Raw genomic sequence first — 14802 nt, 5'->3', positions numbered from 1 at the left:
GCTGACTGAGTTAAATATTCCTTTACTGCTGTTATTACAATAAAATCAGACAATGTGAGTCCTGATGAAGGAAGTTCCCATTTATTATTGTTGTTACATATTCTGTGAACATTTAGGAGATCAAACATATGCAGTACACCTCTTCCTCCCATTCAGTTTAAATGTTAAATTCCAACCAGTAAAAACAAAAAAGACTAAATAAATAAAACATCTGCATAAGTTAATATTAAAGGCACAGTTATTTTACTACGTTGAAAGATGAATGTTCTAGGCTGTCAACTTCTTTCTCATTCTTGAACTCTGCCTTGGTTATGTGTGACTTGGGGCTCCCAGTGGATCTCAGCCATTCTTGCATTTCCTTCACCTTTTTGCGTGGGCCTTGTAGCTGCCCTTGCACTGTTCCTGCTGGTGTGTTTTGGACCCAGCCAACAAGGCCAAGTTTCTTCCCTTCTGCCTGAAAGAAAAAAAAACCCCCAAAAGGGATTATTATTATCGTTATCATTATTATTATGGAGGTCGTGGAGGGCAAAAGAGATGTCATAATAGTAAGAACATGGCACTATTGGATAAATATCGACTAGAAATATTTAAAATGGTAGTTGTAATATTCAGCATCAATGAGACCACCCCTAAAAAAAACGTAATCATGGGACAATGTCAAACCTACCTGCGTGTATTTCCGAAAAAATACACCTTGCACTCTGCCAAAAATCTCATAATCCACTGAAATTAGGTCTTCATCGGACATAATGGATCTTAAAAAAAAGAAGAAAAAAAAGGCAGTCCTTTAATGCTTAAAGGTGATTTGTGATCACAGGTGACTGAAGCTATGCCAACATAAATAATACATAGCACACCTAGCTTCGTATTACTGCTACTTTACTGCGCAAAAACTCGCTGCCATTTAGTTTACCTGAATTTTATCCAGAAGCCGTGAAACACCGACCCAGTTCCGAATTACAGCAAATTCAAAACATACGACACGCCACTTCTTCTTCGTCTCCTTCTTTGAGTTCCTAATTGCATTATCGCCACCTACTGGGCTGGAACAGAGGATTACAGGAAGTGGTGTTTGTTTACCGGACCAATCAGAAAACAACCGAGAAGCTTTGTATCTAGGCAACAAATGTAAACACTGGAAGGACAGGATTTTTAGGAAAATATACATTGGTATGCTGGTAAGTAGATAGCAGAGTATATTTATGAGAATTTTCTGAAACTGGATTCAATTATTTATCTAACAAATGCTATTGCAGACAAAGACATAAACATATCGGTATTTTTTTTTTTAAATTATTAGTCGCCCGCACATTTATGGTCTCTGTTATTAAAAAGTTAACAAAAACTATTTTAAGCCATTAAAAAAACGTTAATAAAAATAAATAAATGAACATGCTTGCTTCTTTGTGAAGCATTTGACCATCTCACCATACGCCAAATTAAGCCTAAATATCTGTTGATAAATTGAACTGTAACACAGATATTTTTAAAGCAGTACGTTACCTTTGTACTTGAGGTTTTTTTTTCCTGCATTTATAGCTTGTTTCACACGCATGGATTAAACCTAGTCCTAGACTAAAAGAAAAATTTAATAGAGGTGATGGCCGAAACATTTCTTTAGAGCTGCTGAAGTTTTGGGAGAGGCAGGCCGTCATCCCATTTTTCACTTGTTTAAGATTCAAGGTGCTTAGCTGTCCTGGTCTCATTTGTCATATTTTTCATTTCATGATGTGCTAAATATTTTCATTTGGTGAAAGGTCCAAGCTGCAGGCAGACCAGTTTGGCAGCTCGTGGATGCAGTGCTTCTGTAATAGATGCAGTATATGGTTGAGCATCATCTTTTGAAAATATGCAAGGCCTTCTCTCCAAAAGAATCATCTGGAGAAGCATACATTGCTATAAAGCTTGTATGTACCTTTCAGCGTTGAGCATGGAGCATTTTCAAATGTGCAAGCTGCCAATTGCATAGGCATAAATGTACCCCCATACCATCAGAGCTGAAGGCCTTTAAGATTTGGAACTGATAACAAGCGTAATGGTCACTCTATTTTTTTCTCCAGATTTTGATGATATTATGTACTGTATATGATGTGATATTCAGCGTTTTCAATTGCAGACACAATTTCTTTGCAGATTGGTGAACTTCTGCCCACCACTACTTCTGAGAAAGTCTGCCTCTCTAAAATCTTTTTATACCCAGTGATGTTACTGAGCTTTTGCAGATAAATCTAATGAACTAAAAAATGTTTTTCAATAATTTCTTTTTGGTACCACTTACTTTTGTTATTTTTTTACTGTTTCATATTTTTTTATGAAACAGTAAAACTGCTGTTTGATAAAATTATCTCAGTTCAAACATGTCATATGCTTTCTATGATCTGTTGTGAATAAAATGTGGGTTAATGAGATTTGCAGATATTTACTACATCCTGTTTTTAAATTAGCTTTTATACATTAACTTTTTTAGAACTGGGGTTATGATATTGTGCAAGCCTTACCCTTTCCCTTTTCTGCTTGCTTTTTGCACAGAAATTATACAATAAAAGGACCCCATATGGTGGATTCAGGTATCTTTGAATCTGTGGAACAACAGCTTATGATCTGTAACAACAGATGAAGTCATGAACACACATAGAAGAAGAGACACTCCTCAGGGGCACCACAACTTTGCAGGGGAAAGACGTAGCGTGCCTAATAGGAAAGCAGATGCAGTAAATCATCCATTTCCAAACAAGCCTGTGAGCCATAGAAGACCTAGCAGGCCACAAGTTTCACTCGATTTGGATGATTTTGAAAACATCACAGTTTCTACTCAACCAGTAGCCCCTTTGTTACCCCAGGAGCATCATTCACATGGCATCACAGAGACCACCGTAGCCTCACTGTCAGACAGACTGCCCAGTGAAGAGCTGCAGTTGACCAAAGCAATCCATGCAAAACAGCTCATGCTGCAGGAGAAGCTCTTGAAAGTTGAATTAAAAATAAGACAAAAGCTCCAGAGGGCCAGCGCTGACTATGCTGGAGGTAATGAGAAAACGAGTAGGGAGGAGGGACACAACAGAGGACGAGCTCAGGTGCAAAAAACTCAAACAAATACCAGAATGTCTGAGCTCCAGTTTAGAGAGCTAGCTCAAGGCAGAGATAAAGTGATGGAGGATAGAAGGTATGATGATTTTAAGCAAGTTAGGCACAAACAAGATCAGAGGACTGAGGACAGAATGAGGACTACGAAGGAAGAACACCAGGACGATTCAGAAACTATTCAGCCTAACAGAAAAGGAAATAAAGGCACTTATAAGGTCATATCTAGCAAACAAGAAGTGAATGGAGAACTGAACAAATCAAGATGGCATAATGTGAAAGAGCATACCAGAGGAAAACGAGGAGGTGGGACAGATTATGGTACTGGTGGAGAAATAGAAAAAATAAAGTACAGTGATGTGCCTCAGGAGAGTCTGCAGAAAACTCCTTATACAGGAAACCACAGAGGGGCAGGAGGAAATCAGCTCTGGGATTCAACTCTTCCATCTAGACCTTCACAATGGAGTGGACCACACCGGGGAGAGCTCGTGCTCAAGGAGAGCACAGAAGCCAGCCTCCAGCTTTTTCCTTGCAAAATCTGCAACAGAAAGTTTGTGAGTGAAAGATTAGAGAAGCACGTCCAAATATGTGAGAAGGCGAATTTTTCACACCGGCAAGTCTTCAACTCGTACGCTAACAGGACCAAAGGATCCCAGATAGAGCAGTTCCTGAAAACACACCAGAAACAAGAGTCCAGAGGTAAGACACTAACATGTACACTCACCGGACACTTTGTCAGCTACACTGCTCAGCTGCTCGTTAATGCAAATATATGATCAGCCAGTCACGATGGCAGCAGCTCATGGGCAGGAAAACCCGCAGATGTTCAAACTGAGCATCAGATTTGGGAACGTGGGTGGTCTGCGTACTTTAGAAACTGCTGGTCTACTGGGATATGCCATCTTTAAGGTTTACAGAGAATAGTGAGAAAACCTGAGTGGCAGTTGTTGATGCTAAAGCTCAAGGAACAAGCCAGACTGCCTCAAGCTGACAGGAAGGTAACAGTGACTCAGATATCTACTTGTTACCACCAAGGTATGCAGAAGAGCCTCTGAAAACGATAAACCTTGAGGCAGATGGGCTAAAGAAAACCACATCCTGTGCCACTCGTGTCTGCTAAGAACAGGAAACTGAGGCTACAAATTGCACAGTCACTGAAATTTGACAATAATTTATCTAAAAAAAGAAAACATGAAAAATCAGTCAATTTTTATTGTGACATTCACTTGGTAGGGTCAGGATTTTGCATCAACAAAAGGAAAAAAAAAAATTCTTGGCACACTTTGGGCCTCTTTGTATCAACTGAGTCTCATTAAAATGCCACAGCCTGCCTGAACATTGTTGCTAACTGTGTCCATCCCTTATGCCCATCCCTTTATGACCACAGTGTACCCATTTTCTGATGGCTGTTTGCAGCAGGATAATGCACCATGTTCTGTGTGATGCTATCATGTTAACATGGACCAGAGGTGTTCCCAGCACCTTGTTAAATCCATGCAATGAAGACTTAAGGCAGTTCTGTTGGCAAAAAGGGGGTTCAACATGGTAGTAGTCAGGTATAACTAAGGTATAACTAATGAAGTTTAAGTCGTCTTCTTCTTTCAGCTCCTCCCTTTAGGGGTCACCACAGCAGATTATGTCTCCATTTCAGCCTATCATCTATAGCATCACCTATTATCTATAGCATCCTCTGTCACACCAACCCTCTGCATGTCCTCCTTCACTCTATCCATGAACATCCTCTGTGGTCTTCTTTTCCTCCTATTCAACATCCTTTTTTCACTATATGCAATTTTCTCTCTGCACATGTCCAAGCCATCTCGGTCTTCCTTCTCTACCTTTGTCTCCAAACCACTAAACCTAAGCTCTCCCCCTCGATATACTCATGACTTGTTATGAGTACTGGATTTTATTTGGAACTGTATCTGTTTTTGTCCAGGTTTTAAATGAAAAGGACAGATCACAAAACCGCCAGGGAAATCCCCAAGCTGGCACCTCGCAGCCAAAACGGGTCAAGAAATCCACCCCAGACAGCGAGCCTGAGATCCGTGAGCCTCAGCACATCAAAAGTCACCTTGTTGTGATGATGATGATGTCACTTATTAGATTGGACACTTTGGAGAATTTATTAATCTGCTGCCATTTCAATATTTCCCTCATTATTGTCTAATATAATTCATGTTCTAAAAGCATAAATGTTGGCATCAATAAACAGTAACACAACAAAGTGTGGTAACCGCTGACTGTACACTCAGAATGAAAGATAACAGTTTTATTTATGGCTTGTGCACAAAGCATAGACAAACAGAGTGACTGGGCGAGATGCAGAGTTTTTTTTTTTTTTTTTTTTACAACTGTTGCATCCCAGCAGTATTTGGTAAACTATTTAAAGAAAAAAAAAAGTAAACCGTATTTTTAAAAACTGAACACACACACACACACACACACACACACACACACACAAAAAAAAAAAAATCAATTTAAGGCACAGCAGTCATATATGCACAAATTCAAATTTCAATAGCTTAAGGCACTCTGTAATGTATGATGTTTTTCCCTCAGCATTAAAAAAAAAATACTCTGGAGTTACACAGTTGATATTTGAAGCATGTGTATAGCTCATAACATGACAATAAACGGACCCAACAGAGCTACAAAAAAAGAAAAATGAAATATAAACATTTTTGCTTTCACAAATGACAAAATTGCAAACAAAAAATGAGGAAATTTCAAAAAGTTTCAGAGACAAAACAGTTACAAAAAAAAAAAACAGAAACAAAAAAATGTTATAGCTTCATGTTCAACTACAGAATAAATGTTTGAAAGACCACAATTGTTTTTACGCAAACTGTTCAAGTGTTCAGTGTCACAAAGAAAACAGGAAAAATAACTCGCATTTAAAAAGAAAAAAGAATCAGTAGTTTTTTTTGCTTCACACAAGTGCTCTTAATACGACAATAAAACATGCAATTTAAGCTGTATGTATATGTTTGCATGAATTAATTCGAATAAGTTTGCAATCGCTAAAATGTGCGATAAACACCAAAAGAGTTTTCGAGGCTGAGTTCTGTTTAGCGCTTTCACCTTTTAGGAATATCAGAAGAAATGAAAATGTAAAAAGTGGAACAAAACGTGATGCACGTGTTATGTTTTTACTTTGGAAGAAGTTGCCAGCATACAGACTGACAACTTTTTGCATATACAAACACTTTGGATACATTTGCATAAGCTAGCCTTACCTGGTATTTGATAAATACTAACATCTGAGGCACTAAAGGACTGAAGCGTCACCAAAACGGAACAAAAACACCACCAAACGTGCAGACTTACCGTCTGCTGCACGTGGCAGTGTAACACTATGACCAGATTGTCTCTCCCAGGCGTTAAGGTCTGATGCTTCTTGTTGAATCCAGCCAACATTTCCTGTCTGGAGGATCGGGCTGGCTCGCACTGAGCGTGTGCGATGCATTGTTACATTATTACACATATGCAATAAAATGTAATCGTGAAACTTAGCACTGTGCTAACATCTGTCATGTAACCGCTGAGTGGAAATGAGGATGACGTCTCTGCTGCCCTTCCACCTCACGTTGCTCAACTCAGTATGTGCTAGGAGGGTTTGACATTTCTCCCATGGCCAGGACATCTGTGCGTTAAGCCTCACACGCTGGCCCCAGCAGATCGGCCTCCGTGATTTGTGAGCCCGCCTCTTCTTCTTCCTCCATCCATGGGCGTATGAGCGGAGGGATGGTTTCCATTACTGTCACATACTGCTCCTTGCAGCGCAGAACGATTGATGGCCGCCCAGAGCCTCTCATTCTCCAGCCGCTGCTCGCTGATCTACAGGCAGCAGAGATGCGTGCTTGGTGTTATTTAAACACAACAATCGAAGTGAGCTCAGAGGTAGCTGGATTTAAAACATAAACCAAAAACAATCACCTGTTTCTCAAGCATTTGGATCCTCATCTCTTGACGGGCGACTGTCTCTCGCAGCTGCAAAAAACCACAACAAAAGGGTCTGCTGTCATCGAAGCACTGCGGTGAATGCGGTGTACTCATTTACTCACACTTCGGATTCTTGAGTATGTTACCTGTGTCAGCTCACTACTTGAATTGCAACACCCATAAGACTCTCCTCTTGCCAAGCCAGCAGTCTCCTCCAGTCCGTTCACCTTATCACAGCTCATTCGTTTTGTCTGTAAAGCCAACACGCAGAGAATTTAAAGTGAATATAGCCACTTTATTAAGAGTGCTTAGTGGAAATCGTATATAAACAGCAGCTGATTGCTTTACCGGTAGGTCCTTCTTGCTGCCGACTGCTGCTGCAGCTGCTTTAAGCTCTTTCAGTTCTTCATACGGTAAAGTAACACTCTTAGAGAAGGAAGAGAGCTGGTCTGGAGTGAGAGGCTCCGAGTTGTCTGGTATCGGGATGAACTCTGCATCTTCGAGCTCCTGTTGGAAGAGAACATCACAAAATTAAGATTAAAAAATAAATAAATAAAAATCAAGATTTCCTTATTTATTTGTGCTTCCATGGTAACAAACCTTTCTCAGCCACAGAGGGCAGGAGCTGTCCCCGGTCTGATTCGCCATTGACATCATTGGAGTTTCCAGGAAGCAATCCTCTGTATTAACCTCCATTGTACCCCCAAGACCCCTGTCGCGACACTCCGTCTCGGCACCAGGTTCGATGTCCAGATCCATGGACGTGGATGGAGATTCCTCATGGGCCAGCCCTGACACACACACACACACACACACACACACACAACAAGAGGAAATGTGAATTAAATTTCAAGAAAACAAAGTTAATCAGAACACAAATGTCAACAAACGTATTTACCCCTATCGGTCGACAGTCCACTGCTGTTTGAGCGGATGGTTTTTGAGTTGAGTACTTTTTCTACAAATGAGGAAAAACAGGCATTAATTAGGCAGCTGTTTTATGGAATAACTTCTGTTGGTGTCTGTGCAGCGATTTTCTAGACAGACCCATTATGATGATGGTGTGCCAACCACGGCAAGAAAGGTCTGGGACATGGTGGAGGGAACCAAATATTGGCCTCGGCATGGCGGGGCAAACCTCGGAGCCGAATCCTTTATCAGCAGGCATCCCGAGTCTCCCATTTCCTGCGTTTCCCCAGGCAAAGATCTGATTGTCTGCAAGAAAAAAAAATGATGTCATACTGTTCTGAGGAGGGGAAAAAAACAAACAAACAGACATGATATAAATATCATAATAGTTAGCATATTATTGTTGCAATACATGAACCACAGTAGTGCACATGCTCTTACCCTCTGTGGCTGCAATGGTGAATCCATCTCCACAAGACACTTTGGTCACTATCTTCCCTCCAAACGGGCCAACGAGGACCTGGACACATTGATGTTTCTTGAAGTCCTTCACGCCTAACTGCCCATACTTGTTGCAGCCAAAGTTGATCAGACGACCACGTTCTGCAAAAACGAAAATCATATGAATGAAACCTCTTTGACACAGTTATTTCTTAGAAGAGAAATAATAATAACAACTATTTTTTTTGTTGTACCATCAATGGCAGCTGTGTGTGTCTTCCCTGGAGCTATGGTCCGGATCTTGAAGCGAGACAGCTGCTTTACCAAGGTCAGTGTGGTGATGTACGGGATCCCCTGGTAACTCTGGATTGCCAAACATGAGAGATGAGAGAAAAAAAGAAAAAGAGAAAAAAAAAAGGCATTTATAAGCACAGCTGCACAAAGTGGTGCGCGAGACTGTTATTATTATAGTACTTTAAATACAGCTAACTACCTCTCCGGGGTGGTTTTTGATTCCAGAGAATCCTTGAGTCAGCCCCAGCTTGTTGAATTCATTGTTTCCACATGCTAAGACTTTGCCCATCTCGGTCAAAAAGAAAGTTCCATCACTGCCGCACGACACTGATGAGATAGTTGCACCTTTAGGAATCTCCACCTGAAAACAAACAAACAAACAGCTGATGTAACATCAAATTTATTTGTATTTAACCAGCGCCTGAGAGGCCTCTGCTATGACACTGAAGTAAGTCTTACTTGCATAGGAGAATTAAAATCATCCTCACACTCCAGGCCAAGACGTCCTGCAGTGTGCAAAAACATAAAAAGAGATGATGAAGATAAAGATGAGAAGCAATCTTAAAATGCAGTTCATTTAAGTGACACTTTCTCCACCTACTGGCTACAATTATGAAAGTCAAAGAAGGAATTCTGGTAGATGCTTACAAACATCAGCTAAAAACAGCAACCCTATGTACCATACTCTCCTACGCCCCACGAGTAGATGTCGCCATTCTGAGTCAGCACCACCACGTGGTTGTCTCCACAGGAAACCTGGCGCACCGGCCGCTCCTCAAAAAACTCCAAAAGAACTGGCTCCAGAATCTCCATGCCCAGCTCGCCCTCGACTCCAATGCAGCCATAATAGTCCGACCCGAACATGTACATCTGGTCTTCATCTGCAAAAGAGGCAGAGGAATTTTCGATGGCTTTACAGACCTTGTTTTCCTTTTTCAGCTTCATTTGTAGTGCTGTGCTGAACCGTTGCAGAGCCTACATTGTGGTGGGTAACACCACAGGCTACATTTATACTCTATGTGTTGATGTGTCTGCATTTAACTGTTTAACAACACTAAGTTTTACTGAAATGCATTAAAGAAAAGACTTCACAACATACTCCAGGCACTGTCCTTGTGCTAATCGATATACAGACACTGCAGTCTGCATTACTCAAGTGGCAACCCGGGTGGCAGGCTGAAAAACCAGGCCAACATGGAGGAGCAGTTTCTCAAACAGCCACTAGAGATTAGCTTCTAAAACTGTCAATTCTAAAATCTCCAGTGTCACAGCATTGACGTTACTGTGCTAAATTTGGTACATCACAGTTACAAATAAATGCTGGGCGCACAGTAAAAAATAATGTAAAAAATAATCCTGGTGGTGGCCAGTGACACCCTTCTGATTCATTATAAATGAACTTATGGTATCAATTTCAAAGTCCTACGTCACTTCATTCTCAAGTTACCAGATTCACAAACTTGTGTGTCCACGTCGCCTGCCTGCGTGCCTGGCAGAGTGCTGACAATACCCCGCTGGCCTTTTACGGCTGAGGTTGGAGTAAAAAAACAAACAAAAAATGTGTTGTTTTTTTCCTGCACACTTGGGCTTGGAAAAAATGGTGGATTGGTACAGCGATAACATTTTTGATGAGTGGAGATATGGACATAACTCTTCTTTTTGTTGCACAAAAGGATAAGAGCACGATGGTAAAGTGGAAACTGTATGGAGGACAGAAACATCTTTTGCAAGCATCTGCAGAGAATGCAACAATAATACTTTATTTTTCTTGTGTAATGACCCCAACACTGCCAGCTGCAGGACAGCTTATTTGCAGACTTCACAAACCAGTGAGTGACATTAAGGTACCTACATCACTGTGACATGTAGTTAGATTTTTGGTAAACTGCATATCAGGATACAGCTTCAGTTAGGGTGCAGTGTTATATGGCTATGCTACAGCTACTGCAAACATTTACCACAGCACTATAAATCAGGCCTTAGCAGGAATCTTCTTCACTTACCAGTGACACAGGCAGTGAAGTCAGCCCCACATGCCACCTGTCGGATAGCCTTCCCTATCAGCTTCTCCACCTTCTTTGGTTGCCGGTACGAGGCCTGGTCTCCATGCCCTAGCTGGCCGACCATCTTAGCCCCGCCTTGTACATTCTGAGGGTGGAAAAAGTTCCCTGTAGTGCAGCAAAAGAACAACTGGATCCAATATGTCTTCCACAGAACGATGGATTAATACTTACAGCCCAGGTATACAGCTCCTTTTCCACTGACACAACCGCAAAGTGGTTCTCTCCTGCACACACATACTGGGCACTGCTGCCTGCTTTGAACGTGTCTAGTTTCTGAGGAGTGAACTTCCCTCCACCCCAGTAATACACATCCCTCGAGCGTTGAGTAACCACCGCGACAGGACTCTCGCTCACTGTGCTCAGCCTATTGCACAAGCACAACAAATCAGTTAAATCATGTCGGAGAGATGTCGAGCCTGCTTCTACGATGGTGAACACACAGCTGAGGAAACATGAACTCACTTTGGTTTCTTCATGGCTGAATTTAGCAGGCAAACTCGCTCTTCAAGCTCCCTGTCAAACATTGAAGCTGTCAATGAGTGGCAGATTTTTATTATAATGAGGCAATATGAGGATTCGAAGCGTTCTTACTGTCGGCAGGAGGAAATTAATGGCTGGTCGAGAATCTGCTCAGCGGTGGGCCTCTTTGCAGGATCCTGAAAGATCACAAGGCTTAGTGATATCAATCAGCTCTTTACTTAACCACAGTGTTATCTCTGGGGTCAGGCGTTTGTTTTTAAACTCGAAACAACACTCTGATTGTTCTTCTCACTTACTTGATCGAGACACTCATGCACAAGCTTCACTATTGCAGATGAATAAATATCCGAGTTCAACTCCATAGTCCAGTTGCCCTGGACAATTTTCACACAGAGATTCAGGGGGTTCTGAAAAGAAAGAAAAACATTATGATAATTTCATTCTCGAGTCAAAAATCCAGAATTTACGCTTGCTACCAGAAAGCCCGAAAACCTACCGTAGCATCAAATGTCCTTGTAAGCGTTAAGAGCTCAAAAAGTACACAGCCCATGGCCCAAATGTCAGATTTGAAGTTGTACTTTGCTCCCTGGCACAATTCAGGTGACATGTAATATGGAGTTCCCACACACTGGACATACAAAGGAAGGAAATGGTGCATAAAGATAATTAGTGAAACATGTTATCTCAACTTAATTCATAAACTATACCACCCTGGCATGTAGCTGCAAAGTAAACTCTCAGTAAACACTTGCATTTAGTGCAGATTCTCATTAGTAAACAGCAGCAAGGTGGCTAATGAATGCTAAACATATACACCTACTCGCTTCCATTTACAGTATGTGCGCTATCTTTGCTAAGATAATCTAAACTCAGCTATGCCTCAGCTACAAAGCAACAGAACAAGTTTATCTTTGGAATCTATGTTTAAGTAATCTATGTAAAACAGGCACAAATCTAAGAACCACACTCCCGCTACACCAAGTGTAAATAGAGTGAACGGATGATTAACAACTGTTGAGATTTCCTTAATCGTAGCCTCCAGTTTAGAGATGTCGGGGAGGGAGCCACAACTTACACTCTCCGCCATGGAAAATTCGGAGCCTAGCTTCTTTGCGAGGCCGTAGTCGCCCAGCTTAATAAGGTCAGTCTTTGTCAGGAAAATGTTGAGAGTTTTGATATCTCTGCCATTTACAAAAAGAGAGAAAAAAATATTGTTTCATCTGTGAAAATCATCTGCCGGATACATTCAGTCAGAGCATGAACATCCTACCTGTGTAAGATCCCAGCCTTGTGAATGTGGGCCACTGCTGAAGTAATCTGGTACAGGTACCATATGACCACCTGAAGAAAACATGTTTAAGATTCACATAGAACAGGATAGAACATAAACATTTTGTTTAAAACAAATGGCCTGTCACGGTCCATTCATACCTCCTCGCTGAACAGTGTCCCCTTTTGCTGGACGATTTTATCATACAGATTTCCGCCTGCAATGACGGGACAATTTATCAGCCGGTCACAGATGAGCAACACCCAAACTAACCTCAATCAGATCATCAGAGGTTAGCAGTGCACTGGCTTACCATTGCAATACTCCAACTCAATGAGCAGAGTGTTTTTATCCATGAAATGATTGAAGTAGGCTATGATGTTTTTGTGCTCCAGGATGGAGAGGATGCTTATTTCATTCATGACATCTCTGCGCTCCTTATCTGAAAGTGAGTTCAGCTCGACCTCCTTCCATACCACCAGACAGTTATCCTATAGGGAAACAAACCAAATAAATAAGAGCCTCAATTAGAGATGTCTCAAGATGTTATCAGCCTAGGAGCTAATCTTGCAGACAGGTATTACAAAGGACTAACAGGCAATGCATGAGAAAGTCATTCATCTTGTTTTCACCCAAGAATTTCTCAGAGCCACAGTGAGAAATACCAAGGATGTGCAAAGAGGAGAACAGTGAGGTATTCAGTTTTAATAGAAGACACTTGCAAGTCATAATGTATTAGCAAGGCATTTCCTCACATAGCATCAGGTATGAAGAAAACCATGCCAATAAATCACGAGAACAAAATCAGGCTATGCTGATACCCTGCTTACCTCTGTCCTTCTGTACAGAGTCGCTTCACCAAACGCCCCCCTCCCCAGGATCCGGATAGGAATGTAATGCAACTTCTCCTCTTCGCCAGTAAAAGGGGCTAAAGCTGCTCGCTCACTGACCACAGACCCGCTGCTCAAATCCGAGCTTATCGAGTCCAGATGTCTCTCATAGCCCTCCAGTGACATTTCTGTTTAGAAACTTGTTAGCCAATGGCAGTGATGGAAATAACCCGAACAGGCCCGACGACAACTCTTTCTGAAAGACTCCTAGAAAGCCGCACACGCGTCTAACATGCTACAGCTGTCGGCTAATGAAAAAAACCCGTCAAAGTTCGGGTAAAGTCAGATTTCTCAAAGCCACTTATAGGATATAACGACTGTTATAGACAACGTAGCTAAATGCGTGCAACTACAGTAGTTACACTAGTGTCAAGCACGACACAACAAAAATGAGAGCGTTCAGTCAAATTTTCTATGAATTTTCAAAATAAAAGAGCTAACTTCTGGCGTGTCGCTGTGCATTTTATATTGAAGGTCACGACGCTTATTTCCGGGAACATTACTGGTGTGTTTTGTCAGTTAGCTTGACTTGGCTAATAAGTAGCAAAACGAGATTACAGCGCCGCCCGACAGAGTCAAATACTAAATTGTTGAGTACATGATACTCTGATAAAATAGTTTCGGGAGGTCTTCTTAAGAAATACAGAAGTTACGAGTGTTTAAAATGAGCTGACCTCGCATACACAAACAACAACAACTCCGACAACTCGCCCATCCTTTCCTCGCGCTCAGACCCGGAAACTGTCAAGCGCGGTCTGCCTCTTGGTTGAAACATCAACACTCTTCGGCCTTCCTGAGTCTTGCATATGTGTTACTATTTTTATTTATTTATTTTGACCCCTGTGCCTACAGTTGTAGCCACTAACACACATACTATAAAATATGCATCAGGACAAGCGAGCCATTTATACTAGTAGTTGTTTTTTATGAAAAATTAAAAAGATAAATTTTTGTTGTCATAGCTATGACAACAAAAATTTCAGAGTGCTCTATCTGAAAGCATGTTAAGACACGTTAAAACACAATGAAACAGACAATATAGAAGCAACAACGTAATAAAACAGGACAGATGGGGAGGTCATAAACAGTAATAAATTGACAAGATGCTAAAGTCACACACATATCAAGTTATTGCACTGGGGAATTAAACTGAGTATTACCAGTGTTTGAAACCTGCATTAATGTCCTTCCAACCATGGAAAGGAGTGGTTTCCTGACGTATTTGCTCTGCTTTTGATGCTTCTGCACCCTTTGCAGTCTTTTCTTGTCAGCCACTGTATAGCCACCCTACCACACAGTTATTACATATGTCAACACACTCTCAACTGTAGTGCAGTAAAAGGTCACCAGGAGCCTCTAATATTGATTAAAGGTGATATCATAAAAGGTGATTGACTGATTTTAATTATTGCATGCGTGTTGCTGGACT

The 14802-nt window shown here is 41.3% G+C and overlaps 3 protein-coding genes across 3 annotated transcripts; 1 reads left to right on the top strand and 2 right to left on the bottom strand.

The window, feature by feature from the left end:
• Positions 1 to 59: 59 nt before the first annotated feature.
• On the bottom strand, positions 60 to 1037 carry acyp1 (acylphosphatase 1, erythrocyte (common) type). Its single transcript, XM_031730984.2, has 3 exons — positions 914 to 1037; positions 668 to 755; positions 60 to 454 (listed from the first exon to the last, which is right to left on the bottom strand). Exons 2-3 carry the CDS (start codon positions 746 to 748, stop codon positions 239 to 241), a joined length of 297 nt encoding a protein of 98 aa, XP_031586844.1. The 5' UTR covers positions 749 to 755; positions 914 to 1037; the 3' UTR covers positions 60 to 238.
• Positions 1038 to 1039: 2 nt separating this feature from the next.
• On the top strand, positions 1040 to 5512 carry LOC116313334 (zinc finger C2HC domain-containing protein 1C). Its single transcript, XM_031730993.2, has 3 exons — positions 1040 to 1178; positions 2530 to 3780; positions 5021 to 5512. The coding sequence occupies exons 2-3, from the start codon at positions 2622 to 2624 to the stop codon at positions 5029 to 5031; spliced, it is 1170 nt and encodes a 389-aa protein (XP_031586853.2). The 5' UTR covers positions 1040 to 1178; positions 2530 to 2621; the 3' UTR covers positions 5032 to 5512.
• On the bottom strand, positions 5339 to 14104 carry LOC116313318 (serine/threonine-protein kinase Nek9). The gene is made up of 23 exons (XM_031730957.2): positions 13314 to 14104; positions 12797 to 12974; positions 12645 to 12700; positions 12484 to 12554; positions 12289 to 12394; positions 11710 to 11841; positions 11510 to 11620; positions 11325 to 11389; positions 11196 to 11246; positions 10905 to 11097; positions 10674 to 10818; positions 9351 to 9551; positions 9130 to 9176; positions 8870 to 9031; positions 8631 to 8739; positions 8377 to 8538; positions 8074 to 8241; positions 7925 to 7984; positions 7627 to 7817; positions 7375 to 7533; positions 7173 to 7277; positions 7021 to 7074; positions 5339 to 6921 (listed from the first exon to the last, which is right to left on the bottom strand). Exons 1-23 carry the CDS (start codon positions 13497 to 13499, stop codon positions 6742 to 6744), a joined length of 2892 nt encoding a protein of 963 aa, XP_031586817.2. The 5' UTR covers positions 13500 to 14104; the 3' UTR covers positions 5339 to 6741.
• Between the last annotated feature and the right edge of the window lie 698 nt (positions 14105 to 14802).

Source organism: Oreochromis aureus, linkage group 19 (assembly GCF_013358895.1).
Source record: "Oreochromis aureus strain Israel breed Guangdong linkage group 19, ZZ_aureus, whole genome shotgun sequence".
Lineage (NCBI taxonomy): Eukaryota > Metazoa > Chordata > Actinopteri > Cichliformes > Cichlidae > Oreochromis > Oreochromis aureus.
Note: the sequence above shows the minus strand (reverse complement) of the source record. Positions and strands in the feature narration are given on the sequence as shown.

Bases quoted from the DNA above. Each gene is read 5' to 3' on its own strand.
- LOC116313318 (XM_031730957.2), bottom strand. From the start codon at position 13,499: ATGTCACTGGAGGGCTATGAGAGACATCTGGACTCGATAAGCTCGGAT. The intron at 11,621-11,709 runs GTAGGTTTTCGG...CTTTCTTTTCAG, and splicing joins CAAGGACATTTGATGCTACG to AACCCCCTGAATCTCTGTGT. The intron at 11,247-11,324 runs GTAAGAACGCTT...AATGTTTGACAG, and splicing joins TTAATTTCCTCCTGCCGACA to GGAGCTTGAAGAGCGAGTTT.
- acyp1 (XM_031730984.2), bottom strand. From the start codon at position 748: ATGTCCGATGAAGACCTAATTTCAGTGGATTATGAGATTTTTGGCAGA. The intron at 455-667 runs GTAGGTTTGACA...TTTTTCTTTCAG, and splicing joins TTTTTCGGAAATACACGCAG to GCAGAAGGGAAGAAACTTGG.
- LOC116313334 (XM_031730993.2), top strand. From the start codon at position 2,622: ATGAACACACATAGAAGAAGAGACACTCCTCAGGGGCACCACAACTTT.